Genomic DNA, 27,096 nt, shown 5'->3' with positions numbered 1-27,096 from the left:
CTTTTGTAAACAACATCTCCTGATAATGTCTCTAGTTAGTTATAACTAGTTGACTAAAACATACTCATGAATGTGTAGCAATACCTCAATATTTATGTAAAAAGAAATAAAAAGTATATCTTGCTCTACTTTGGTATTCAGCACTCTTATATAAACTTGGTTAAATTGATTATATATTTTACCTCTGAAATCTATATCATTCATATATATATACATATATATAAATGTTGTTTGTTTTGGTTTTAGCGATATGTTTTGAATGAATTCAATTATTTACGAAAGCGCATTTTTACCTAAATGCGAGCTGGGAATAATTTTCCCTTTAACCAATTTAGTACCCCCACATGGGGAGCGGTATATATATTATTTTTAAAATGTAATAATCCACTGACACGTGTTTCGTCGTCTACGACTCATCAGAGTGGCTGAATATAGCTAGATTCGAAATCGGGATCCCACGGTAATGAGCCTAAGCCCTTACCTCTGACCCATCTCACCAACTTTCTGGATATATCGCGATTTACTTAAATGTTGTTTGTTTTGGTTTTAGCGATATGTTTTGAATGAATTCAATTATTTACGAAAGCGCATTTTTACCTAAATGCGAGCTGGGAATATATATATATATATGTGTGTGTGTGTGTGTGTGTGTGTGTGTGTGTGTGTGTGTGTGTGTAGTAAGTTTTAAAAATATATATATATATACATAAGCTACACAGAATTTTCCACGTTTTATCGTCGTGAGAGTTTGTCAGGCTATTGCATGAAATTTATGTTGCCTCATATTTTTATATATCCCCATGGTACTGAGTTTGCTAGTCAGCCACTTCTACCTAGCTCTACTTACGTATCGAGCACTGTCAAAGTAAATACTGAAAAAATTTACATAAAATTTTATGTATATACATAATAATAGTAATAATAATAATAATAATAATAATATATATATATATATATATATATATATATATATATATATATATATATACACTCGTGAGCAAAAAGTTTTTATACATTTTATTGCACTAAAAGCTATATTGAACAAAGAACAATTGAACAAGGAAACTTAAATGAGACTAATAACACAGAACAAGACATTTACTTTAATAAATGCTTAGGATGGAATCGCATTCCCTTTTGATTTCTTTAAAAGATCAATCCTTTTAGACATGCTCTCAACCAAAGTGGAACACTGAAGAGGAGATGCTATTCCATTCGCTTGGCATAGCTTTCCACAGTTTGTCATTGTTCTCAAAAGTTTTTCCAGCCAATACCCAAAATATTATGGACCAAATATTCTCGATTGGATTTAAATCGGGGCTTTGACCTGACCAAAATATTATATCAATTGAATTATCAGAAAATCATTTTTTTGTGACTTTGGCAGTGCGTGCAGGGGCATTATCATGTTTAAAAATAATGTTCTGGGATATTTTCAGCTTCTGAATACTTAGTAACAGTCCTGTTTCTAATATTCGAATGTATTCGTTTGCATTGATTGACTTCTCACATCTAAGAAGTTCCTCAACTCCTGCTGCAGTAAAAGTTCCCCATACCCTTATCCCTCCATTCCCGTGTTTAACTGTCGATTTTATGCAACTTGGCGAGAATCCTTCTCCAGTTCCTCTATTGCACCGTTCAGAAGCATCGGGAGCATCACTAACAAGACAAAATCTTGATTCATCTAACCAGTCTGTATCTTTCTTGCCATAACCCGAGGAAAATCTCTTTCTATCATTGATATTCTTCTTAGATAAAAATGGCTTCTTTGCATACCTTTTAGAGGAAAACCCCATTTCTTTCATTGGTCTAGATATTGCATATCTAGAAAGAGAATTTCCAGCCCCTGTTTTGAATTCTTTGCTTTAGTCAACATAAGTTTTCTTTCGATCCTTCAAAACAGTTAAGTAGTCGTCCTTCAAAGTGGGTACTCATGGGCGACCAGATCCAGATTTCCCTTTTACCAAACGTTCGATTTCGAACCTTTGACCAATTCACGTCACTACAGAAAGAGATATTTTCACATTCTCTTTTCTTAAAATATCAAAAATCTGCTTATAAGTCATTTTGGACTGCCTTAATGCTGCAATTCGGTTTTTTATGTCCTTACCAAAACGATGTCTTACCATTTTTAGGATTAAAATAGAAATTTTCAGTGAAAATTAACAAAAGTTCATGGAAAAATATTGAAAAATCGATTTCTTCCCTCTTTCACGCTTGCCCCATTTTTTTTTGTTTTTGCTCAAGAGTGTATATATAATCTCATGTATATGTAAAAATAAATAAAAAGTATATATTGCTCTATCTTGATATTGAGTACTCTTGTATAAACCTCGTTAAATTGATTGGATATTTTACCTCTGAATTATATTATATTAATCTGGAATATAATACACACACACACATATACACACACACACATACACACATACATATATATGCTCTCAGAGAGTAAAAAATATTTTATCATTATCTTTGAGTATTCTTGTTTTCATTTTGGCTGTTACAGCCACCATTCTTTGACTGTTGTTACCTGACAAAAGTATCTGCAATAAAATAACAGAAAGGATTGAACTAAAAGTGACTTACGTAAACCTCGTCATACGTATTGCCCGTGAATGTGAATTGGGCATTCAGGTGAACAACGAAAGGATTCATGGAACTCAGTTTTTCGACTTGAACGACATCATCTTTTTCCGCCTGTCCATATGGAGTCAGAGATTCCACATCAGGCTCGGCCCCGGTCAGAGGAACCAGCAACGTAATCCACATCAAGCAACAAAAAGCCTTCCTTTTATTCGAACTTGTTTCTTCTTTTCTCATCATTTTTGATTTGCTCATGATGACTTAAAAGTAAATGAGTTTCCAATAATTTTTAAATAATCTGAAAAATAAATAAATAAATAAAATAAAATAAAGGCGTAATGAAAGAATAGGCAACCCTAGATCCAACCATATCAGTGTCAGGTGAAAACCTTGAGTAGAACAAATAATGGTCCGGTTACCAAATCGGACTTCCGTTTTTATTGTAAAACAAATAAACAAATTAGCATATAAGAAAATGCAAAACTTTTGTACACAATTTCATTTTTTTTACGTATATTTTACAAAAATAAGTAATACTGAATTAAATTTGGCATAAAATAATAAATAGAATGCTGTTTATGTTTTTAGTAGAATACAATTTTTTTTAATGATTTGAATATTTTTTATTATTATAAAAATATATTACTTTATTAAATAGTCTTTAATTTCTTTGTATTTATTAGAAAAATAGAATACAGTGTTTTTATTTTGTTTTTATTTAGAATACAATGTTTTTCAATGTTTTGGATCTGTTTTAGTATTATAAAAAATATCTTCTCCAAATGATTGCCGAAATTCTCCTCGAAAGCAAAGTATCGTAGGTTTGCAATAACATATGCCACATACAAATTCAATACATCTAGGCTATTAGTTTCTATCTTATGTAGCTTTCGAACAACATTTTAGACACATTCAATCATGATAATAAAATACTACTTTGCATCGTACGAACAACACCATCATAATCGCAACATCTTTAGAGGAAGGAGTCCTTATTTTTCTCTTTAAATATATAGTACTACCACTGCCACCAGTTGTCACCAGAACGAACGTTCCACAGATTCTGTGATTACACTGACCGTAATTGGCTCATAAATACATAGCCCTAACATAATCTTTCCAATTTCCTATTCATAAATGATAAAGACTCCCTCGTCAAAGTCTGTCGATTCTGATTGGCTGAGCTCTGAAAATTCTCATATTCCTTAATCCAGTTTTACGTTTTATAAACGAATGCTTACTAACACTAAAATATGACATCACTAAGAGACTTATTATGATATCTTCGTCATAGCAACAATAAAATTAAACCGCCCTTGCTATCAAGTTTTAGCCCCCAAATATTTGCGTTGTTTTATTGTTATGCTGAAAAAAAAAACACAGAAGTTTATTAAACGAAATAAAACAAACTTATTTTTGCCAATAATTTTATTTTAGCAACATATTTCTTTTAACACACTCCGTAATTATTTTTTTATTTCGACACAACTTGTAATAAAAAATATGTGATTATTTGGGAGCTGAACTCTTTATTATATAAATATATATAAAAAGTATCGGTTTAAAACATCACTAATCCACAAAAACACACAAAAAATAACAATAATGGCGTGTAAAATGCATAAATGTTTATATATTTATACACACACTCTTTGTTTTTCAATTTGGCTTTTCTGTTTGCAGAAAATCTAGCCATAGTTATCAATTTGGCCTTTTTTGTTGAATATTTGGCTTCAAATATTTAGTAGAGTATGGCAGCCCAATTAGGGTCAGCTATTGGACACGTTTACCCTTTTAGAACTTTTAAAACACACATAACTTTCAGATTGCAAAATAAAAAAAATAAAAAAAGAATTGGTGGACCTGAATAATGTTGCCCCTACTATTTAAATTTGTTTTATTTTTCACTTATTTGTAAATGTTTCAGGCGATTATCAACGCTTAAATGCTTAAGTTTGGAATAATAACATTCTACTACAGTGAACGTACACTTTTTGGCCACTCCCGTTGTTAATGCTGCCACTAGCATTTAGATTATTCCATTTTCAATTTTTTCACATCTCTATGGCGCTTATCATAGATTACACGCTTAGTTTTCACGTTACTAAAATAACTTGGAAAAATTCGTATACACCTTACCGACAGAAAAGGCAAATATTTAACGGCTAGATGCAGTATTAACAACTGATATGGCAAAAAAGTGTGTGTTCCATTTATTAGAACGTTATAATTACAAATTGATCCCCGACTTTACAGTCATTAAAAATACTACCTTAAATTTCTTTATTCATTTGAAAATTAAGCTTGTACTCCATGATAGGAAATATTTAAAGGTTAGGAGAATCATTGTTTTGATCTGCAGCAATGTTTCTTGGTTGTTTCTTTTCCTCGTGACACAGTGTTAACATGTTAGGTGAGAGCACAGAATAATCAGAACACATAATAAAATTCTCATGTTAAGAATGGATTTATAGATACTAACATTGTTACTTCGGCACAGTACATTCATTTTGGCCCTGGGCGCCAGTGCCCGCTATTTTATAGCTACCAGTCACTACCACTAATAACCATAGTTTAATCTTTTTATGTTTACGGGTGAGGTGGTAGGCATACTTCCACCGAGCAACACTGGCACACAGGTCTTGCTAGTTAATTATAAAATAGGATACAATACTTTTTTTGTATTATTGTTGTTTTGTTATGCAATAATTTATTTTATTTTGATGGCTTGGATTAAAATAAATTTTTATTTATTTTAACAAACATGATTTTCTAGAAAAGCTGCAAGGACTCATGGCGCAGTGGATAGAGTACTTGGTAAAATTCAGTTGTAAAATTTACACTCATCTGAAGATTGAAGATTTAATCTTCAGTGCGAGTGACTTAAAAATACAATTGAGAATTACTTAGGACTTCTACCCAGCCATGGCTGATGAAACAAAATATGCAACCCTCGTGAATGAAATAAAAAATTCTGTTCAGATATCCTAGTTTGCACACAGATTCTCAAGTTCGACAAAATACATCTGCAGAAGGTTAGAGGTTACATCAATAGAAACATTGTGTGAATAACACTCAAGATGAGAACAGTAGTCCGAAGAATCCAAATAATACGAATAACAAATCCTCATCTCAAAAATTCAGAACTATAAAATTTTAACATAAAAAATAAATGATTTATGTATATCATTATATTGCAGTCAAAAGAGAAAATAATTTGTATATGTCATTTAAAGATAAACACAGTGAATCATTTAAATACATTTTTCTTATTTGGACAAATAAGCTAAATATTTTTTTAAATATAATGTTTCTTAGCTTAATAACATAAATAATTTTTTAAGCTCAGACAAAAAAGGCAAATCATATTTCAACATATCTTAGCCAAATAAGATAAATAATTTTGTTAACATCATTTTACTAAAAAAATGGAAATAATTTTGAAATGTAAGTTTTTCAGACAAATAAGCTAAAATCATATTTAAATGTAAATTACATTTAAAAATTATTTGTTTAATTTTGAAATGGAATTTTTTTAGTCAAATAAGATAAATAATCTTTAAATATAGTTTATTTGAATGAAATTAATATTTTCTTAATATCATAAATTAGAATACTAATCTAGTGTGTATGTTTATGCTACCTTTTCTAGCATATATGTCAGATTAAATAAAGAATGAACAAGCAAATCCTACTGATGAGGTGACAACAAGTTGAAATTTCAAGTAGATTATCGATGAATAGCGTTTCAAATATAATTGTAAATTGCTAATTCTTCAAATTTAATAGTTAGGTACAAACTACTTATGGCTTAATGCCTCACAAGCTGTAGAGATCTCCTGGAGATATCAGATTGGGTTTAAATTCCATTTTAAATGTTGGAATTTGTAAGACACTAATAGATTAGTAAATGCTTATCTCTTTGTCTGATTTTGACTTTGATTTTAAATTATTAGAGGGCGAATGTTTGGGAAGTTCATCTGGAGAACTATTTTTTAAAAAAGCTGCTTCAAATCTTCATAAATCTTAGGGTCAACAAAGATATATGCACACCTTATTTTCTACCACATAAATACCAGAAATGAAAGTGTGCATATATCTTACAGACATCAAAGATAAATTAGGCTAAAATCTGACCGGGAATTATTGCATTCAGTTCTGCTTTATGTAGTGAAATCTTAAATACCGTTTCTTCCAATCGTTAATCTCAGTCACCAGGACAACATTTGACTTGGTGTATATCATGAGATGTTTGTTTTGCGCTCGTGACTTGATCGCTCTAGAAAGGGAATAAATGGCCTCCACTTAACATAAAGCATTACACTTAATAAAATAATGAATAATAGCATACTGCAAATTTAAACATATATTATAATTTCTCTTACTTTGAAGAGGTAAGAAGTTCCGACCAAGAGGTTGGGTTTTGAGTCTGAGCATGAAACATTTGTTGGTCTAGCTGCAGTGAAGAGCAATCGTAAATAAAAAAATAATATATATATATACAATAATCTAGAGACAGTTATTTATGTATCCCAATCCTATTGAGTCATTGATCAATGACGTGTGCGAAAACAAAGAAACCATGCCCCATGACACTCTAGAAAAATACAATTAAATTTTCGTGCAAACAGAAGCTTGCGGCGAAATATTGATTTAAAAAAAACAAATAGTGGTCATTAATTCTACACACAAAAAATCATTCATTTTTTGCTTGAAAATCATTTTTTTGGCAACAAAAGGAAATTCACAGTTTGATCCGATCACACAGCTTAAACATACCACACAGTTGAGCCAGAGACAAGACAAGTCATTCCCATGATATTATGCTCGGGCTAGAGAACAGTAAATGACTATTCTTAATTCACACACACACACACACACACACACACACACACACACACACACACACACACACACATACACACACACACACACACACATAATGCCTACTGAAGTCAGTTACATATCCTCTCACACACGCATATTCACGGCTATATAATCCCGAAAGCCACCTATCTTGAAAATGCTACTTTTAAACCAGACATAGTTATATGAAATAAGTCAGAGAGAGTTGCAACCTTGGTTGAAGTGAGTGTTCCTAATGATTGATGTCTGAACAGAGCTGAAAGGGAGAAACAGACCAAATATCAAGGTCTCATGTATGATATGAAAAGAAACTGGAATATTAGAGAGATATCAATCATACCAGTTATTATAGGTGCCACAAGGCTTATGAAGAAGAACCTGAAGTCTTACCTAATATTCCTGGTGAACCAATTGCAAAAGAGATCCAGATAACTACACTTAAGGGAACAACGAGGATACTAAAAAGAGCTCTAGGTTAGTTTTAAAAACACGCAGGCCAATGTTGGCAGCTTGTTTGATTGCCCCATACACAGCGTTACAATCTTCAAAGGAAGAAAATAAAAAACAAAAACAAACAGAAAGCATACGTGTAAACACATACGCTTCTAACACTCGTAGTTTTGCTCACTATAAACATTGAACTTTTTTAAATAAACAATTTAATAACATAAAAATAGCTTTGAATTATCTGTAAATTTTTTACATCTATTATATAAAGGGCAGTTGTGTGTGTGTGTGTGTGTGTGTGTGTGTGTGTGTGTGTGTGTGTGTGTGTGTGTGTGTGTGTGTGTGTGTGTGTGTCTGTGATTCCAGTTAAAGATAAAAAAAACTACAAAATAAACACCCACGATATTGATATATTCTTGATCAGCGTTGTCCCAGAGGAATAATATTTGAAATTTAGAAAAATTTTATTCATTCTCCTGAAGTCAACTGGACCGGGTTTCGTCAGGGAAGTCGTTTTTTTTCAGTGTTATTATATTATGTACTTATTTGGAAAGAAAATACCAACTCATTACTCAAGAAATCTATTATATAAAAGAGATTTATGTGTGTATGTGTGTGTGTTTGTCTATGGGTGTGCATGCATATGTGTGTGCATGTGTATATGTGTGTACATGATTATGCGTGTGTGCGCATGTACATACGTGTGTATGTGCATGTGTGTGTGCATGTATGTGTGCGTGTGTGAACATCTGCATCCAGCTAGAGAGGAATGGGCTAAGAAGAGAAGAAAAAATGTTGAGTGAAAAAGAGAGACAGAGAGAGGTAGAGAGATGAAAGTATTAATAGAAATAGGTTACTTTTGCCCCGGGTAACGCCGGGTAACCTTACCAGTATAAATATATTGCATACATTAACAATGCTTTCTTCTTTTATTCAACATTCATTTTTTTTATTCATTTCTATTTCTTGCTTTTCACTTGCCAGTTTGTGTCTTTGTGCATTTTTAAAGATGCAACAATCGTCTATACCCTATCAAAACCAGGATCCACGCTATAATCCTTTAAGAGTGGCATGGATTGGCCAAACAGTAAACCAATTATTGTCCTTTTAGGGATCATGTGAGCTAGTCTATATAAACTCAAACACTGTGGGCTTCAGCCTCTTTTCCAACTTTCACTACGTCAGTTAGACTGAATTGCTCAAGTAGAATAGTTCAATTAATATACACTGTTGTCATCCCTTATCTTTAAAAGCTGCCTCTCCCAATTCAAATCTCAGTGTTTATCTTCAAGTATAATTCCTACTTTTTCATGAGCCAGAATTGAAATTTTCATAACCTTTTTTCCTACCATTGTCCCTTAGCTGGAATATAATTTTTGAAGTAATGTAGAGTTCATACTTTTATTCCAATTTCCATTTTTATCACATATTTGCACTAAACTAATTTGATTTCTTTTCAGAGTTCATGAATATTGCTTTCACATAAACTTCAAACAGTATTTATATAGCCTCTAAGCTTGGACAAACTGATATAAAAAAAAAAATCGAAAAAATCAATTCTATAGTCGACAGGATACGTGTTAATAAATCATATGCATAATACATAGACACAAAGAGCGTTCCAAAGGTAATACCTCCTATTTTTTTAATTCTGATCAAATGACTCAGAGGGGTTGCAAATTGCATTGTTATGATGACTGAACTAATGCATTTATGCTCTGAAGCACTCATTTTGCAGATATTGACGGTGTGCGACTCTAAGAAAGCAACCACTGTCATGGACACATGACACATGTTTATAGTGAGCAAAACTACAAGTGTTAGAAGCATATGCACCTACATTTATGCTTTCTGTTTTTTTTTTGTTTTTTTTTAATTTTCTCCCTTTGAAGATTGTAACGCTGGGTATGGGGCAGCCAAACCAGCTGCCAGCATTGGCCTACTTTTTTTTAAACCAACCGAGAGCTCATTTTAGTACCCTAGTGCCACAACAACACACATTTGGAATGTTTAAACAACGTCGCCTAGGAGATAATGTAGCCATGCTTAATTTTTGCTCTGAAAATCTTCAATGAAAGTAAAATAATGCAGCTTTTCTCTCCCCTGCGGCCTCTTTCTCGCAGAAGAGACAATGCGAGCCTGTCTATGCTTTATCGTTGTTTTCATGGCAAGTGCTCGTCTGAGCTACAATCTGTGGTTCCCCCTTGCCAAACATTCATGAGAAACACTCTTCTAGCTGAAAACACTATCAATAATTTCCCCCACTCTTTATCCGTGCCTAAACCTAAACATAGATTCCATGAACAAAGCCTTTTTCTAAGAACTGCACACCTGTGGAACTCTCTTCCATTTGCTTGCTTTCCGGCTGACTATAATATGGTCGTCTTCAAGTCCAACGTAAACAAGTTCTTGATGAGCCGTTCCCCTTAAGTAATCCAATTTATCAAATTTCCACTAACAATTGCTACAACATTGTCCCATTGACCACTGTACACTTATTAACCCTTGAGTGGCCTCTGGACCTTGATAAGTGGTGACACCTTTGTAAAAAAAAAAAAAAAAAAAAAAAAAAAACATGTGTCAGGAACAGTGAGGTGCCATTAAATTCCTGCATCATTAAATTCACGCCAGACCACTGGAATCCCAACGGGGAGTAACTTTCTATCCATTTTTGTCCACTGTCAAAGATGCTCAACACATTGCTTGCATACAATATGGGGTGGCCATGCTTTATTATGATCGCCCAGTATTACTTTGAAGTAAGCAAGATAAGCCCACTTCACAAATTCACTGATCCATTTCCTGTTGGGTTACAATGTATATTCCCTGCAAATATAGCAACACACATTTGGAATGTTTAAACAACGTCGCCTATAGGATAAAGTAGCCAGCTTAATTTTGGTTCCGGAATCTTCAACAAAAGAAAAATAATGCAGCTTAATTATTTCCTATCTGATTTATGAATGAATTCCTTACATTAAGAGAATTAACCTTACTTTTTAAGAATGGTGGTGACTATGTAGAAAAATAAATTCTGAAGAATAAAAGATCGCTTGTTTTTAATGGTACCACTGCCGTCTTCATAGCTCTTCAAATTTTTAAGTTAAAAAATAGGAGGCTTTACTTTTAGAACGACCCCTGTAGATAGATACTTATAGAAAGTGAGTTATACAGAAACATTTGTTTTCATTTCCAATTCGTCGATATATATATATATATATATATATATATATATATATATATATATATAGAGAGAGAGAGAGAGAGAGAGAGCGAGATAGATAGATAGATAGATAGATAGATAGATAGATGCAATGCAGGACAGCTGGTATATAGTCTGTTTATTATACAAACATTATTGGTTACATATATGCATACATGTTTCAGTAGAATCCCAATTCAAAGATAACACATCATCAGACAAAAAAAAAAAAAAAAAAAGAATCGATATTGAAATGAGAGTCAAAATTACTTTAGTTTTATTAGATATTTGGGTGTGGTTAACCTTCTGGGAAAAAGTGGGGTGTATACTTTGTGAATGTGAGCAGTAGGATTTTTGGAGGGAGGTGTGGTAAAGGAAGGGAGTGCTGGTGAAGGAGGAGAGGTAAGTATGGATTTCGTGTGGTTAAGTTGTCAAAGTGGAGAGGTGTTGGTATACTTTTAACTTGGCGGTTATTTGTTGGCCTCAGCTTTTGTTTTGATCTGAAGTAATATTATACTCTTATTGTTGCTACTTTCCTACCTTAGATTTTTCTGGTTGTTTTTCCTTTTTTGGTGGCGACTTCATTTTCCTATTGGTAAGTTTTATTTATTTATTCATTTATTTATTCATATATTTATTGTTCTATTTATTTTGTTTAATTATTTATTCTTTTTATTCTATTCCTAGTTTTTTCATCCATTCATTTGTTTCTAGTTTCAAAGTCGCCGGCAGAAAAGAAAAAAAAAAAACAACCATAAAAACTGAATATAGGGAAGTATCAACGATAAGAGTATAATATGACTTCAGATCAAAACGAAAGCTTAGACCAATAAATAACCGCCAAGTTAAAATACCAACACCTCTCCACTTCGACAACTTAACCACACAAAATCGTACTTCCCCCTCCTCCAGCACCCCTACTCTCTTCCTTCATCACACCTCTCTCCAAAAAAACTTTATGCTCACATTCACAAAGTATACACGTCACTTTCTTTCAGCACCACACCTAAATCTATATATATAAATTCGTATTCCTGTCTGTTTGTTTGCTTACAATTTGATTAATATATACAAAAGGTCCATTAATGTAATATTTAATTTATTTTTATATATTGTATAGTTCTTTCAAAATATACAATTAGAGGTTACCTCATTTGCATATATATTAAGGAAAATCGATTTTATTAAATAGCTGTCAAGTTTAAATTTCTAGCGAGAGTTATTTTAAGTGTTCTACTTAAGATTGTTATTTAGAAATAGGTAGAGTTATTTTCCCAGACGAATTTTTTATACGTTCCGAAGTTAGAAATATAAAAAAAGAAACTCTTCCCCACATAAAATAATTTGCTAATCGCAATAAGTTTCTAACGTGAAAAAATAATTTCGTGTAGACAGAAAGATGTTTTGTTTTATTTTTAAATACTTGTTTCATTTTTTAATATTAATAAATTAATTAATTAATAAAACACGTACGAATAAACGAAAAGATCTCATTTGTTTGTTTTTATTATTATTCATGAAACAACTATACAGAATCTTTGAGCATTCGGGAATTGAATCCGCCCCCCCCCTCAAAAAAAAAAAGAAACAAGTTGAAAATTTCTTTTATTTACGAAAAAAAAAAAAGCCCGTGAAAAAAAACAAAAAAAGAAACAAGCCAATAAAAGGAATTCCATTTTGTTCTTAAACTTTTCAAACGCGTTAATGTTTATAACGTTATTATTTCTACAGTGGGTAAATTAGCTTTTCCCTTTATTTGCTTTTCAGGTTGGAGTCTACCTACACGGCTATTTTTTTTTCAGTCGCTCCGGCACTCGCAGCTATTTTTATTGAAACAAAAATTGTTTTGATTCATTTATTTTTTATTTTATTTATTTATTTATTTTGGCGGGGTAGGGTTCAGCACACGAGCAACAAAAAGTGCTCAATATCTGGAGAATAGCTGTTGTGTTGTTGTATCATAAAAGGGGGACGTGTGTGTGATCGTCTAAATGTTCTGTCTATTAAATGATATTTAAATGCTTATATGCCGTTGTGTGTGCATGTGTGTGTGTGTGTGGTACATGTATTTTTGGACATACGTTTATGCGTTGTGGATGTTGGTCTACCTGGAATCATCTCGTGTCTTGGAGGGGAGACGGGAACCTGTTTTGGATGAAGATTCATTCACTCCAAGACAAGGAATTGGTTTAATAGTTTTTATTCTTCTTCCAGATGTCGACCGCAGAAGGATGGAAGTGAATCTCTGGCCTGCATGGTTTCATTTCTTGGTCTCATTTCCACACACGTCAGCGTCCCCCCCCCAGTGAAGGGGAGGAGACAACTGTTAAGCCGTCCGTTGCCTTCTATGTCCAAAACCCAATCTCCCCGATTCAGCTAACCTGATCACATGACACATGCATCCGATCAGCTGACCCTCACTTCCTGTCAACGTGTCTACAATATAATTTACACACCTCCCTCTCTTTCTCAATTCATTTTCTAACATAGCTTCTTCTCTTTGTATCCATTCTGCCGAAATATCTGGTGGCGAGGGTATTAGGTACTTCTTTTTTGGAGCGTTTACATTTACATGTTTTTATCCGTTCTTTTATTTTTGAAATTGTTGTGGGATATCGACGTTGCCCACGATGAAAATGATTTACATTCTTAGTATAGCAGGTTTGTTCTAAACAGAACTTCATGTCGACCCGGGCATCACTGGGTACCCATGCTAGTATCTTATAAAACTGATATAATGGACTGATCCAACACCCCTCAAATGAATGGACTGTTACGTCTATAAAAAGACAAGCAAACTCTCCTCACGTGGGAGACAGAATTTAGTACTAAGCTGTCAATGGACGCTTAGAAATGTGTGTACCTTTTTACCTAAATAAACCCTTTCTGTACAACCCCAGTAATGACTTGTTATTCATATAATCTACGATATAACAACTGGCGACGAAGAATTCGAACGAAACTCACTAAAAAACAAAGCGAAGGAATAAGCACACAAGAAGATTAACGAGCAGAAAACAAAAGAAATCCAAAGAAGGAAGAAGAAAGGAAAAACTTCGACAGAGCCAACATTTAAAAAGTAAGTGTTTCAGTCGGTTACAATCCTAAAAAAAAAAAAAAAAAAAAAAAAAAGATTGACATTTTGAAGCGAACATTTTTTTGAAAAGAAATTTAAAAAAAAAAAAGTGCCCATTTCAAGTTTTATTCGGCTGGAAGTGTTTTTTTTCTTCCTCTTCTCTTCGGAAAGACATTGTGCTTTTAATTCATTGAATTTATAGGACATATGAGCTAATCTTTTGTTTAATTGTGTGGTTTTGTAAAAAAAAAAAAAAAAAAATTTTTTTTAACATGGAGCAATTAGCGGAATTCACTAGAACTATGCAATCGGCATTGTTTGCACAACAAAAACAAATGGAATTACTTCAACAGCAATTGAAGCAAAGCGAAATACTACAGAGTATTTTAACGCAGCAGAAAGACTGTCGTTTCACTCCTGAAGGAATAGCAAATTCTTTATCCGAATTTGTATACGAGTCGACAAATGGGTTAACTTTTCTGGCATATTTTCGGAGATACGAAAATATTTTTGCTAAGAGATGTCAGTCTTGGACAGACGAAGAGAAGATTATCCTTCTTCTTCAAAAACTTGGATCTCAGGAAAATACAAAGTATACGAATTTTATCCTGCCAAAGAAACCTGAAGAGATTTCTTTTAGTGAAACAATAAAAATATTGTCAAACATTTTCAGTGAACGAGATAGTCTATTCTATACACGTTATAAATGTTTAAATATCACGAAGCATGAGGACGAAGATTTTATTACATATGCAGGGAAAGTGAATGCTCATTGTGAATCCTTTAAATTAAAAGACCTCAAAGAGGATATGTTTAAAAGTCTAATCTTTGTGCAAGGTTTAACAGCCTCTAAAGATAAGGATATTCGTTCAAGGATATTATCCATTATGAACCAAGACACAGAAAGAACGTTACAAAAAGTTATGGAAGAGTGTCAGAAACTGCTAAATTTAAAGCAGGACAATACAAGCATCGAAGGAAAAAATTTTGAAGAAAAAAATATGGAAAAAATGGAAAGGGTGATGAAATGTGCACACGAAAAATCCTGTAAGACATGTGGGGGAAAAAACCACTTCACTAAAGATTGTTACTTTAAATACAAAATATGTAACAAATGTAATAAAGAAGGCCATAAATCAATGGTATGCAGGAAAGGAAAATACCGAAAAGCAGAAATAAAGACCATTGGTTCTAAAAATGAGTCTAGGTGTGATAAAAGAAAATATATTAAAATTAAAATTAATGGCTGTAATGTGAACTGTCTTCTAGATACGGGAAGCGACATAAGTATAATTGACGAAGTAACTTGGAAGAAAATTGGGTTTCCAAAGTTACAAAATACAAAAAAAATTACCAGAAGTGTGTCTGGAAATAAACTAAAATTTAAGGGTGAATTTTTTACCAATGTATCTCTAAAGGAGAATGCTGTGAAAACCAAGTTATATGTCGTACCGGGGAAAAATTCTAATTTGTTCGGTATAGACTTAATGATTCTTTTTAATTTATGGGAAAAACCCATAAGCTCATTTTGCAATAAAGTAAGTCTGGCGGGTTTAGAAAAGTCTAAACTACCAGGAAAGTTTATTGACGAATTAAAAAAAGATTTTAAAGAGGTATTCTCTGAAGGTTTGGGTTGCTGCACGAAAACGGAGGTGAAATTTGAACTAAAGGACAAGGCTAAACCAGTTTTCAAACCCAAAAGAAAGGTTCCATATTCAGCATTAAAAACTATAGAGAAAGAATTAAAGAGACTTCAAGATATTGGAGTAATAGAAAAAGTGGACTACTCTGAATGGGCTTCACCCACGGTTTACGTTAAGAAGAAAAATAATAAAATCAGGGTATGCGCGGACTTTTCGACAGGTCTAAATGATTGTCTCAAGGAGCATAACTACCCGCTTCCTACCCCAGAGGAAATTTTTTTCGAAGTTAAGCGGAGGAAAAATTTTTACAAAAATTGATTTGTCTGAAGCGTATTGGCAAGTAAAAGTCCAGGAAGATTGTGCTAAGTACCTGACATTAAATACCCATAAAGGACTATTTTCACTAAAACGTTTGTCTTTTGGTTTAAAAGTAGCCCCAAATTTGTTCCAGCAAATTATGGATACAATGCTAGCAGGTTTGGATTTTGCTATGGCTTATCTAGATGACTTCCTTATAAGAAGTAAAAATGTGGAAGAGCATAAAATCCACATTGGCAAGAGAATATCAAACTATGGATTGAAAGTGGCTCTCGAAAAATGTAATTTTGGGATGGACAAAATTGAATATTTGGGACAAGTGATTGATCGAAATGGTAGAAAACCTAATCCTAATAGGACTGAAGCAATCAAAAACATGCCTAGACCAGAAAATATAGTGCAGCTACAGTCATTTTTGGGACTAGCAAATTATTATAATTCTTATATCCCAAATATGCATGAACTAAGAGTACCTTTAAACGAATTATTGAAAAAGAATAAAAAATGGCTCTGGACAAAAGAATGTGATGAAGCATTCCTAAAGATTAAAAAAATGTCTGTTATCGGATTTAGCACTAGCTCACTACGATCCGAAAAAAGAATTAATTGTAGCAGCAGATGCAAGCGAATACGGTTTAGATGCTGTGCTACTACACAGACTCAAAGATGGATCGACTAAACCAATTATTCATGCCTCAAGGGTTTTGCTACCCGCAGAAAAAAATTATAGTCAGATAGAAAAAGAAGGTCTGGCAATTGTATACGCCATGAGGAAATTTCATAGGTTCATCCATGGAAGATTTTTTATCTTGGAAACGGACCACAAACCTTTGTTATCGATTTTTGGTTCCAAAAAAGGGGTTCCTACTCATACGGCTAATAGGTTACAAAGATGGAGCATGATTCTGTTAAGCTACAATTTTAAAATGAAACACCTAGCATCCAGCAAAATTGCACACGCAGATGGGTTGTCCAGGTTGATCCCAAATAAAACTGAATTACTTGAAGAAACTGTTATAGCTGCACTAAAAGAAGAAAATGAACTAACAGATATATTAATAAATACTGTTAGGGAACTTCCGGTAACACTTGAGGAAATAAAGAAAGCAGCAAGAACAGATGAATACATTAACAAGATAAAAAAACAAGTGGGACAAAAAGAAAAGAAGAGGAAAGGATTAACAGTTTTTCCATTTTCAAAGTGCGATGAACGCAGATAGAGTGGTAATACCTCAAGTATTACAGAAGAGAATTTTAAAAGAATTCCACATGGGACATCCTGGAATCTCCAGAATGAAAGCACTAATGAGAGCATATACGTACTGGCCTGGAATGGATCTGGACATAGAAAAAATGATAAAATTATGTAAGGGTTGCCAACTAGCAGCAAAAGCACCGCCCATTAACACGCAACCTTGGCCTAAAACAGATATACTATGGACGCGGATCCATATAGATTACGCAGGACCTCTAAAAGGATATTATTACCTGGTAATAGTAGATAGCATGTCGAAATGGCCAGAAATTTTTAAATTCAAACATCCTTCCTACAGCGGCAAACACAATAAAGGCGTTGGACGAGGTATTTGGGCGTTTTGGCGTACCAAAAACAATTGTTAGTGATAATGGCACCATGTTCAAAGGTCAAGAATTTAAGATCTACTGTGAGTCACTGGCCATAGAGCATGTCACAACACCAACTTATAGCCCTCGATCTAACGGACAAGCTGAAAGATTTGTCGATATGTTTAAACGAGCGTTAAAAAAGAACGATAACATCGACACTGAAGAAAAAAGTCTTCAGAAATTTTTAGCAGTGTATAGGATAACGCCTAATCCGAATACAAATGCAAATTTATCCCCAGCGGAAATAATGTTTGCCAGAAAAGTGCGCTCTGTGTTTGACCGGTTAATTCCGAGTAAAAAAGTAAAAAAAAAGTGTAAAAGATAATGGACGATACAAGATATACAAGGACGGGGATAAAGTTTTTTTCAAAAATTATCGGGCAGGGAAGAGTTTTTGGGAAGAAGGCATAATCTCAAAAAGAATTGGAAGAATGGTCTACATTATAAAAGGTCAGACATTTTCCCACAAAAAAACATAAACCAACTCAGACCCCGATATATTGAAATAGTTAAAAATAATGAAGTACCGATGGAAGTACTGTATGGCATTTTTCACATAGAGCCTCCAAAAAAGGAAGCACCAGTAACTGAAAATACAAGTCACTCTCCAAAATCCAAAAATTCGCAAACGCAAATTTTAAGAAGTGAAAGAAAAAGAAAAAGAACTGAATTTTTTGGACAAAGTCAAAAAAGAAAAAAAATGGTGAAGCGAAATTCTAGGGAAGAATTTAGCTTGGGAGGAAGGTGATATAATGGATTGATCCAACACCCCTCAAATGAATGGACTGTTACGTCTATAAAAAGACAAGCAAACTCTCCTCACTTGGGAGACAGAATTTAGTACTAAGCTGTCAATGGACGCTTAGAAATGTGTGTACCTTTTTACCTAAATAAACCCTTTCTGTACAACTCCAGTAATGACTTGTTATTCATATAATCTACGATATAACAAAAACTAATGTAATTTTGACTCCCTTTTTAATATCAATTATTTTTTTTGGTCTGATGAGGTGTTATCCTTGAATTGGGATTCTACTGAAACATGTATGCACATGTGTAACCAATAACGTTTGTATAATAAACAGACTATATATATATATATATATATATATATATATATATATATTGACTATAATGCTCCCTACCTTGGGTTGATCATATTGGGAAGTGAAAAACAAACTACGATTAGTGTATTAAGCGATGCTCTTTGTGTAAACAAATGGAGCTTAGGCATTTAGACAATGTTTGAACATTGTTAATTCACATGCCTGTCATATCAGCAGCTGAACAGCGTAACGGTTAGAAGTGCAGACTGTTGTCTCGGTGGTCAAGTTTCAATCCTGGCTTGAGTTAGTTGCTTGTCTAGCCACACTGAATAGTTGTGATACAGCAAAACAGTACTGTTTGTGGATGGCTACATATATATTACAATAGAAAAACAAGCATGAAAAGTAATGTGGTTTAGCTTACACATGAAAAAGTAAAGGACTAGTTGTTAAAGCTGGAAAAGAAAAGGACAAGATATTCTAGTAAAAAATATAATAACTTTATAACTTAAAATATTGCAGCATTAAGAATTGATTATATAATGTTATAAACTGAATTAAAAAAAAAATCTTAATGCTGCAATATTTTAAGGGTTTTCTTTTACAAAGGAGTCACCACTTATCAAGGCCCAGAGGCCACTCGAGAATAAGGGTTAATAGGCATACAGTCATCAATGGGACAATTTCATAGTAATTGCTAGTGGAAATTTAGGAAATTGGATTACTTAAGGGGAACGGCTCATCAAGAACTTGTTTACATTGGACTTGAAGACCACATTATAGTCAGCCGGAAAGCAGGCAAATGGAACAAAATTCTATAGGTGTGCAGTTCTAAGAAAGAAGTTTTGTTCATAGAATCTACATTTAGGTTTAGGCACAAATAAAGAGTGAGGGAAATTATTGATAGTGGTTTAAACTAGATGAGTGTTTATTTTTCGTGAACATTTGGTAAGGGGGGGGGGCATAGATTGTAGCTCAGACAAGCATTTACCATGAAAATAACAATAAAGCAGTAATGTAGGAAAGGTGTAGGGAAGAGAAAAGGACATCCCCCACTAGACTACAAAGTCTATTTGGAACTCTGTCAAGGCAGGATAAAGTCTTTCAAGCAGTTCCTGCCCAGATGTGGACGTACCTGGCTCTTATATAGGTAGAGAATTGCATCAACAATGATATATCTACTGAATCGACAGAAGGATCCCACCATTTTCCCAGTGACCTTGGCAACAGATTTGATGTATATGTTCCATTTCAGATCAGGAGTAATGGTCAAGCCCAGGAGCTTGTCAAAACATGAAGCCTCCCCAAGATGAGAGCCATTTATTTCAATTGATGCCAGATGGGGATCAGAGTCTTGATGATGAAGAAGCTTTGTTTTAGATGCATTAAAAGTAACAAGCCACCTCTTTCCCCATTGTACCACATGCTCAAGATCAGAGGAGAGAGAATCGGAGAGAACTTGGTTGTTTACAGTCTGATGTACTGCCATAGATGGTAGTGTCATCAGCATAAATGTCTATGAATGATCTAAGTATGTGATTTAGAAGATCATTAATGTAGCTCAGGAAGAGAGTTGGGCCCAGGATGGACCCTTGAGGGACACCAGCATTAATACTGTGACCTTCTGATTTCTGCCTATCAACCACTACTGTTATGAACCTATCAGAGAGAAATGATTTAATAACTGAGAAGACATTTCCAGCAACACCGTAACTGGAGATCTTGTGAAATAGACCTTTATGCCATACTCTAACAAAGGCCTTTGATATGTCAAGAGCAACTGCCCTAGAAAGAAAACCTCCATCAAGAAATTCGCTAATCCTATGAGATATAACCGTAAGCATATCTGCTATAGATCTAGCAGAACGGAAACCATATTGTATGTCACTAAAAAGTTTATTTTTGCTGAGGTGGTTAACTACTTCTCTATTTAACACAGATTCCAGCAACTTACTCATGACGCACAGGAGGCTTATTGGCCTGTACTGGGAGGGAGATGACCAATCATCTGAATTCTTAAATACAGGGCATACTGATGAGATTTTCCAGGGTGTTGGGAAGCAATTTTCTTTAAGACAATGCTTAAACAGCTTTGTAAGTATGGGAGCTAGTTCTGGTTGAAGTTATAAATTTATTATATTTTTTACTAGAATATCTTGTCCTTTTCTTTTCCGGTTTTAACAACTAGTCCTTTACTTTTCCATGTTTATTACTTTTCATGCTCATATTTTTCTATTGTAATCCATGATTTTTCCAGACTTTCAGTAAATTCACTTGTTCTTTGTTGAATTTCAGTCTTATTTTTTTGTCCACATAAACACATATGTAATAACAATGTGCGGCACTTTTCTGTTTTCAATAAATCCCTCCAATTATCTCCCTTTCATGCTTTCAATTCTCTCCGTTTCACTTGGTTTCCGTGACAGCAGTGAATTAGTAGCAACAGTAGTCGCTGAAGCAACGTGGTTGCTATGGAAACCAGTCATAAAACGCGTCGCCCACCTCCTTACATATTTTTACGATTTTGAACACCAAAAAATTCATCATAACTTTTGTTTTACTAAACGAAAATTGAAATTTTTTTTTCATAATATAGATGAGAAAGTGATCTATAAACTGTAATAATTGTCTGAAATTTGGTTGAAAAATGAGTGAGCGGTGAAGCTTTAAAGCAGTTCTAAATGACTAAAACTGCCACTTAACCATATATTTAAACACTACCGAGTTTGAATGATGTATTAAATTTTCAACAAATTGCAGGTATTTTAAGTAGGATGGTTTACTAGAGTAAATGTGGTATTTCGGTAATTGCAATGATTTTAGCTAAGAGTAGGATAGACAATATAAGATAGACATATGATGATTAACAACTCCCACTTTTCACACATTTTTGATGGCCTTGTGCCTAATTTGTTTAAAATTTAAATTATACATATATATTTTTTTGCAAATAAATGATGCAAAGTGCCGTGTCTGTTCTCATGCAACACTTCATCTTTTCTGCCTTCAGTCGTTGAAGGAGAAATCCTTCACTGACTGAGACAATTTTAATTTGTATTCCAATCTAGAATGCACTCTTTTTTAGATGATCTTGATTTTCTCTACATTAAAAACCGTCTTCGTGTCTAACTCTACCTTCGTGACGGGAGGGTGGGTGTAAATGGGGACTTTTTTGTTTGCACTTTATTGATTCTACGTAACAGAAGAAGATGAAAGTAAAAAAAAAAAAAAAATTAACGAAAAGAAAAAAATGGAATGTCAAACTTGTTAAAACATCTTGGAAATGTTTAAAACAACATTGAATACACAATTTAAATTCTAAATGAAAAGTACTTTTTAAAACTCTTATTCACTCCCAAAATAAAGCACAGCAGCGCCACTTGGACGTAAACGGCTACTATTTGGGACCATATCTACAGATACACTATGTAGGGAGATGAGCAGCGAGATGTCTGTTCACATTATATTTAAACTACTGCATGTTAGTACAGTCAAGGAAGTAGGAAATAGGTAGGGAGTTCCAAAGTCTATCAGTTCAGGGGAAGAAATTATTAGAATAAAAGGTTTTCCAGAATCTAGGGAGCTCTACAATAGGTACAAAGATGCAACATAGTAGCGATATGACAGAGTTTGGAGTTTAGTTGATAGTGCCGGACTTATTAGATAAGAGACTCTTTTTTGGATCCTGGAAAATATTTAGCATCAAGTTGGGTTAATGTCTTCAGTAATGATTGCTTTTTTTTTTTTTTTTTTTTTTTTTTGTGAGGCAGAGTAATTTTATTGACTCACTTTCGTCTACAATGTATTTTCTAGGATTAGTGTTATATTAAAAAATATATATATTCACTTTGAAGGATATTTTCTTATAGAATCACTCCCGTCTCTAATGCTACTTTTTGTTAAGGTTAGTGTTATGTTAAAAATATATGTTCACTTCTGAGGGTATCTTTATAGAATCCTTCCTGTCTCTAATGTTTATTTTTTTAGTGTTATTGTATAGTTAAAAAAAATATGTTCACTTCTGGAGGTATTTTTATAGAATCACTCCCGTCTCTAATCTTCATTTTTGTTAGGGTTAAATAATATATGTTCACTTCTGAGGGTTATTTTATATAATCACTCCCATCTCTAATGTTTATTTTTTTTTTTATACATTTTTTTATATTTTTCTTATGTTAAAAATATATGTTCACTTTTGAGGGTATTTTTATAGAATCTCTCCCGTCTCTAATGTTTATTTTTTTTAGGGTTAGTGTTATGTTAAAAAAAATATATGTTCACTTTTATAAAAATTACTCATGGATCCAAACCGGTTTTTCCTACATATTTTGGCCCGTTAATGTTAATGGCTCAACGCCTAAATCGTTCTCAGAACACTGTGTGATACTCCTGTTGATTTTGACATATGAGGCCTGCTACAGCAACTAAGTTTAATTTATTTTTATTTTGGACTATTATTCTCATCTTATTAGTTGTCGTTTTTCATCTTTTATTGGTTGTTGTTTTTTACGACGTTTCGGCCAACTATTCCTCTGGCTTTCGTCAGCTATCCGTCGGTCGCGGTTACCACCTGACGAAGACCAGAGGAATAGTTGGCCGAAACGTCGTAAAAAACAACAACCAATAAAAGATGAAAAACAACAACTAATAGATGAGACTAATAGTCCAAAATAAAAATAAATTAATATATATAATGCTCATCTAAAAAAAAATGATTTCCAATTAAGGAATAATATATATAGCAACTAAGTTGTTTAGAAATCCACGTGGATTATTTAGTTTATGGTAGTGAAGGCTTTGTGCAGCACCAACCACACTTTTGGTATTCTAACTGCTAATCTCAGTCTTAGCAACAGGACAGAACAAACAGTAGACCACAGGTTTTACATCGGTTTTCCCTTCTCCTAGATGCATGTCTTACTGAGGGTGCATCTCTCGCAGTGGATTAAACCCGCCCCCAAATATCCAGTACCATATTCCGGGCATTACAAAAAACATAAAACCGCCAAAAATCACCTTATGGGATCGATTTTATAAAATTCCTCCTTTTTTCTAAATTTTAAAATATAAAAGTGAAGAATATAAATTGCAAAGCTTGAATAATACAAGAAATGTTACCTTAGTTTTTCCATTGACGATTTAAAAGACCGGTTCTTCATTCGATGAGTAAAACTTGCCAAAATGAACAGTAACTGTTGAGATAATGATCAGAGTTTGGGTATTTATAAGAGAATGTGGGTGAGGAAAAAGAGGCTGTGGTGGGTGGGGAACTGGGAAAAGAGAAGAGACATTGTGTACATGTCTGACATAGAATAAGGTGGTGGGAGTTAATTATAAAAATGGAGTAAGTTAATGTTTACCAATTTGGGAGGTGTTAAATTCATTTTAGCTGTTATGCGAATTATCATCGGACAATTGTAGCATTTCTTTTATAAGAGAGTCATCACTTATCAAGGCCCAACGGCCACTTGAGGATAAGGGTTAATGAGTGCACGGTGGTCACTGAGGAGACAGCAGTGCAGTGATCATGTGGTGAAAATTTGGTAGAATTTAATTATTTAAAGGAACGGTTAAACTAGAACTTGAAGACGACCATGTAGTTATCTGGGAAGCAGATCAGCAGGATAGAGTTCCGCAGGCAGACAAGTTCTAGGAAAAAAACTTTGTTCATGGAATTTGTGTTTAGATTTAGGCATTGATAGTGTGGGGGGGATATTGTTGATTTTTAGCAAGAGACAAAATAAAAAAATGTGTGTGGGTGAACAAGACAAAATAAATAAATGTTACCAAAAGGTAAGATAATTACTTTCTTATCTTCCTGCATTAGTTTTCTGTGTGTTTGAACTTAATTTAAATCGTTTTAGTTCAATACAAAACTAGTGTCAACTCTGTTAAGTTAGCACGAAAAAAAATGGCTTATATTAGACGGTCACAAAGACTCTCAAAAATCGAAAATTAAACAGAATCACAGCTGAATTGTGCCGAAAATATAATGTTCAACTGAATTTTATTTTTTATTACTAGTATTTTTGTGTCATTTTCGATTCTTAAGATAGAGAGATTCACTCAGTGACCATCTAATGTTAACTATCTTTTTTCCATTCTAACTGATACTGTATAGTTTGGTTTGAATTAAAATTCCTTTAAAATAAGTTCAAACACAAAAAAAATATCTTACCCAGGTAGGTAGAAAAGTAATTTATCTTGCTTTTGTTAACAGTTATTTTTTTTATATTTGTTTTTTTTTTTCAATCCTTTTTTGTTTTATTGTTAAAAATGCCCCAAATTCTTTTTTGAGAATTTGTGAAAACAACGAAAAGCCAAAGCATGATTGTGTTGCATAGTTAACTTACATTGAATGTGGCATGTTACACTTTAAAGGTTATTGTGTGTATTCCAAAACAATCCCCAGTTACTCGCTTCTACCTCATGAGGGCAACGTTAGACACAATGTTAGTTTTTAAGATGAGGGGAAAATCCATTTCCCCAAAGACGAGCACCTTAAATTAGGACACAAAAAAAAAAAATAAAAATAAAAAATAAAAAAAAAATCAGTCTAGGAGGACTTTTTCTTCCTTTCACATTATATTACACTTTGAAAATATTATCTGCTAAATTTTTTTTTTAAATTTTACAAGTAAGGCACAAGGCCATCAAAGTAGGCAAAATGGTCGTCCTCTGTCTATCCTACTCATAGCTAGATACATTTTGATCAATTTGTACAAGCACTATTCCTTAGATTTTTTTTCATGATTTGCCCATCATTTTCACTTTAGCAGTCACTACAATACCACATTACTTCATGGATTGACCCACTTAAAATATCTCCAGTGGTTTAAAGTTAATATTAACTTTATTTATAAGAGATATTTACAAAAGATATTTATCAAAAATGTTTCTAAAAGACATTTATCAAAAATGTTTCTAAAAGATATTTATCAAAAATGTTTCTAAAAGATATTTATCAAAAATGTTTCTAAAAGATATTTATCAAAAATGTTTCTAAAAGATATTTATCAAAAATGTTTCTAAAAGATATTTATCAAAAATGTTTCTAAAAGATATTTATAAAAAATGTTTCTAAAAGATATTTATACAAAAAATGTTTATAAAAGACATTTATAAAAAAAAGATTTATACAAAAGATTTATACAAGATATTTATTTTAAAAAAAACAAACACTTATACAAGATATTTATAAAAAAAATATTTATGAAAGATATTTACAAAAAATATTTACAAAAGATATTTATAAAAAAATATTTATAAAAGCTACATGAAAAATAATGGAAAATGAGAAAAAAGAAAAAAAAATAGAAAGAAAAACAGATCCAGCAAATAAAATCAAGGGCTGGGTAATAAAAACCTCCCAACCTTTTATAAGAGTAGATCACCTACTGTTTTTCATTTTTTTTTTTTTTTTTTTAATCGAAAGCAAACAGGTCGATCTCTTAGTGGGAGTGATACTTAAGTGGTAGGAAATAAAATAAGTTTGGACATTGAAAGTGCGGTTGTTTTTTTTTTCAAGATAAAAATATGATCCTAACTCGAAGGCCGGATAATATTCCCAAACAATCTCTTAATAAAGCTATTAGAAAGAAAGCAATACTCGCAGTAGTCATTAAAAACACCTGAAAAAAAAAGATGCAATAGAAATTATTTGTATAAAATAGGATATTTTTGTGATTTTATTTGGAATTTTCTTTTCTAACAATTTCCTCTCCCTCTCCAACTTATACAGAGTGTTTGGAAAACTGACGCCAAAACCTTTGGGATTATGTTCTACTAGCAGGGAGATCCGACGTTGTCCGGGATTGAATAGGGATCTGCAAATGCTCCACCCTCCCTTATTTTTATTGTCATCGAAATCAGTGAAATCGACTATTTTTTTAATGAAATCGATTGATTACCTGCTCTAGTAGGGACCCCCCCCCACAGTGTACCAGGAGGAAGTTTTACATGCCTATCCACAGTGATTTAGTCCACAATGCATTGCACCGTAGAGAATCTACTGTTGATGTTATAAAATTATCTGTAAATAATGGCTTTGTTTAAAGTTTCAAATGCAAAAGTCAAGTGGCATGGTTTCGTTTTGCTTTAAACAGAAGCATTCATTTCGAACGCGCCCCTGTCTTATCAAAGAACCAACTGTTGATTTTATGAAATTATTCTTACATAAATACTTGAATTAAAGTTAAACGTACAAAAGTCAAGTATCATGGTTCAATTGTGCTCTAAAAAGAAACATTCATTTCGAATGCGCCCCTGTCTTATAACAATTGATTT

The 27,096-nt window shown here is 33.0% G+C and overlaps 1 protein-coding gene across 4 annotated transcripts in view; it reads right to left on the bottom strand.

Annotated features, from left to right (window-relative positions):
• Window positions 1-24,050, bottom strand: part of LOC145303512 (sushi, nidogen and EGF-like domain-containing protein 1) — a 77,869-nt gene extending 53,819 nt beyond the window's left edge. Inside the window, exons 1-2 of one of the 4 annotated variants that reach the window (XM_080144947.1) lie at window positions 23,929-24,050; window positions 2,590-2,884 (exon numbers count right to left, since the gene is read on the bottom strand). In XM_080144947.1, coding sequence (XP_080001073.1) covers window positions 2,590-2,841 — 252 coding nt within the window. In that variant the 5' untranslated portion in view covers window positions 2,842-2,884; window positions 23,929-24,050. Of the gene's footprint in view, window positions 1-2,589; window positions 2,885-6,971; window positions 7,084-23,928 lie in introns of those variants that run through there. The other 3 variants (XM_080144948.1, XM_080144946.1, XM_080144949.1) reach the window with 3 other exon arrangements.
• Window positions 24,051-27,096: the final 3,046 nt, after the last annotated feature.

The sequence above is a fragment of the Euprymna scolopes genome, chromosome 19 (genome assembly GCF_053919585.1).
Source record: "Euprymna scolopes isolate OS-2025 chromosome 19, ASM5391958v1, whole genome shotgun sequence".
Classification (NCBI taxonomy): domain Eukaryota; kingdom Metazoa; phylum Mollusca; class Cephalopoda; order Sepiida; family Sepiolidae; genus Euprymna; species Euprymna scolopes.
The sequence above is the reverse complement of the archived record's forward strand: the minus strand, read 5'-3'. Positions and strand labels throughout refer to the sequence as shown.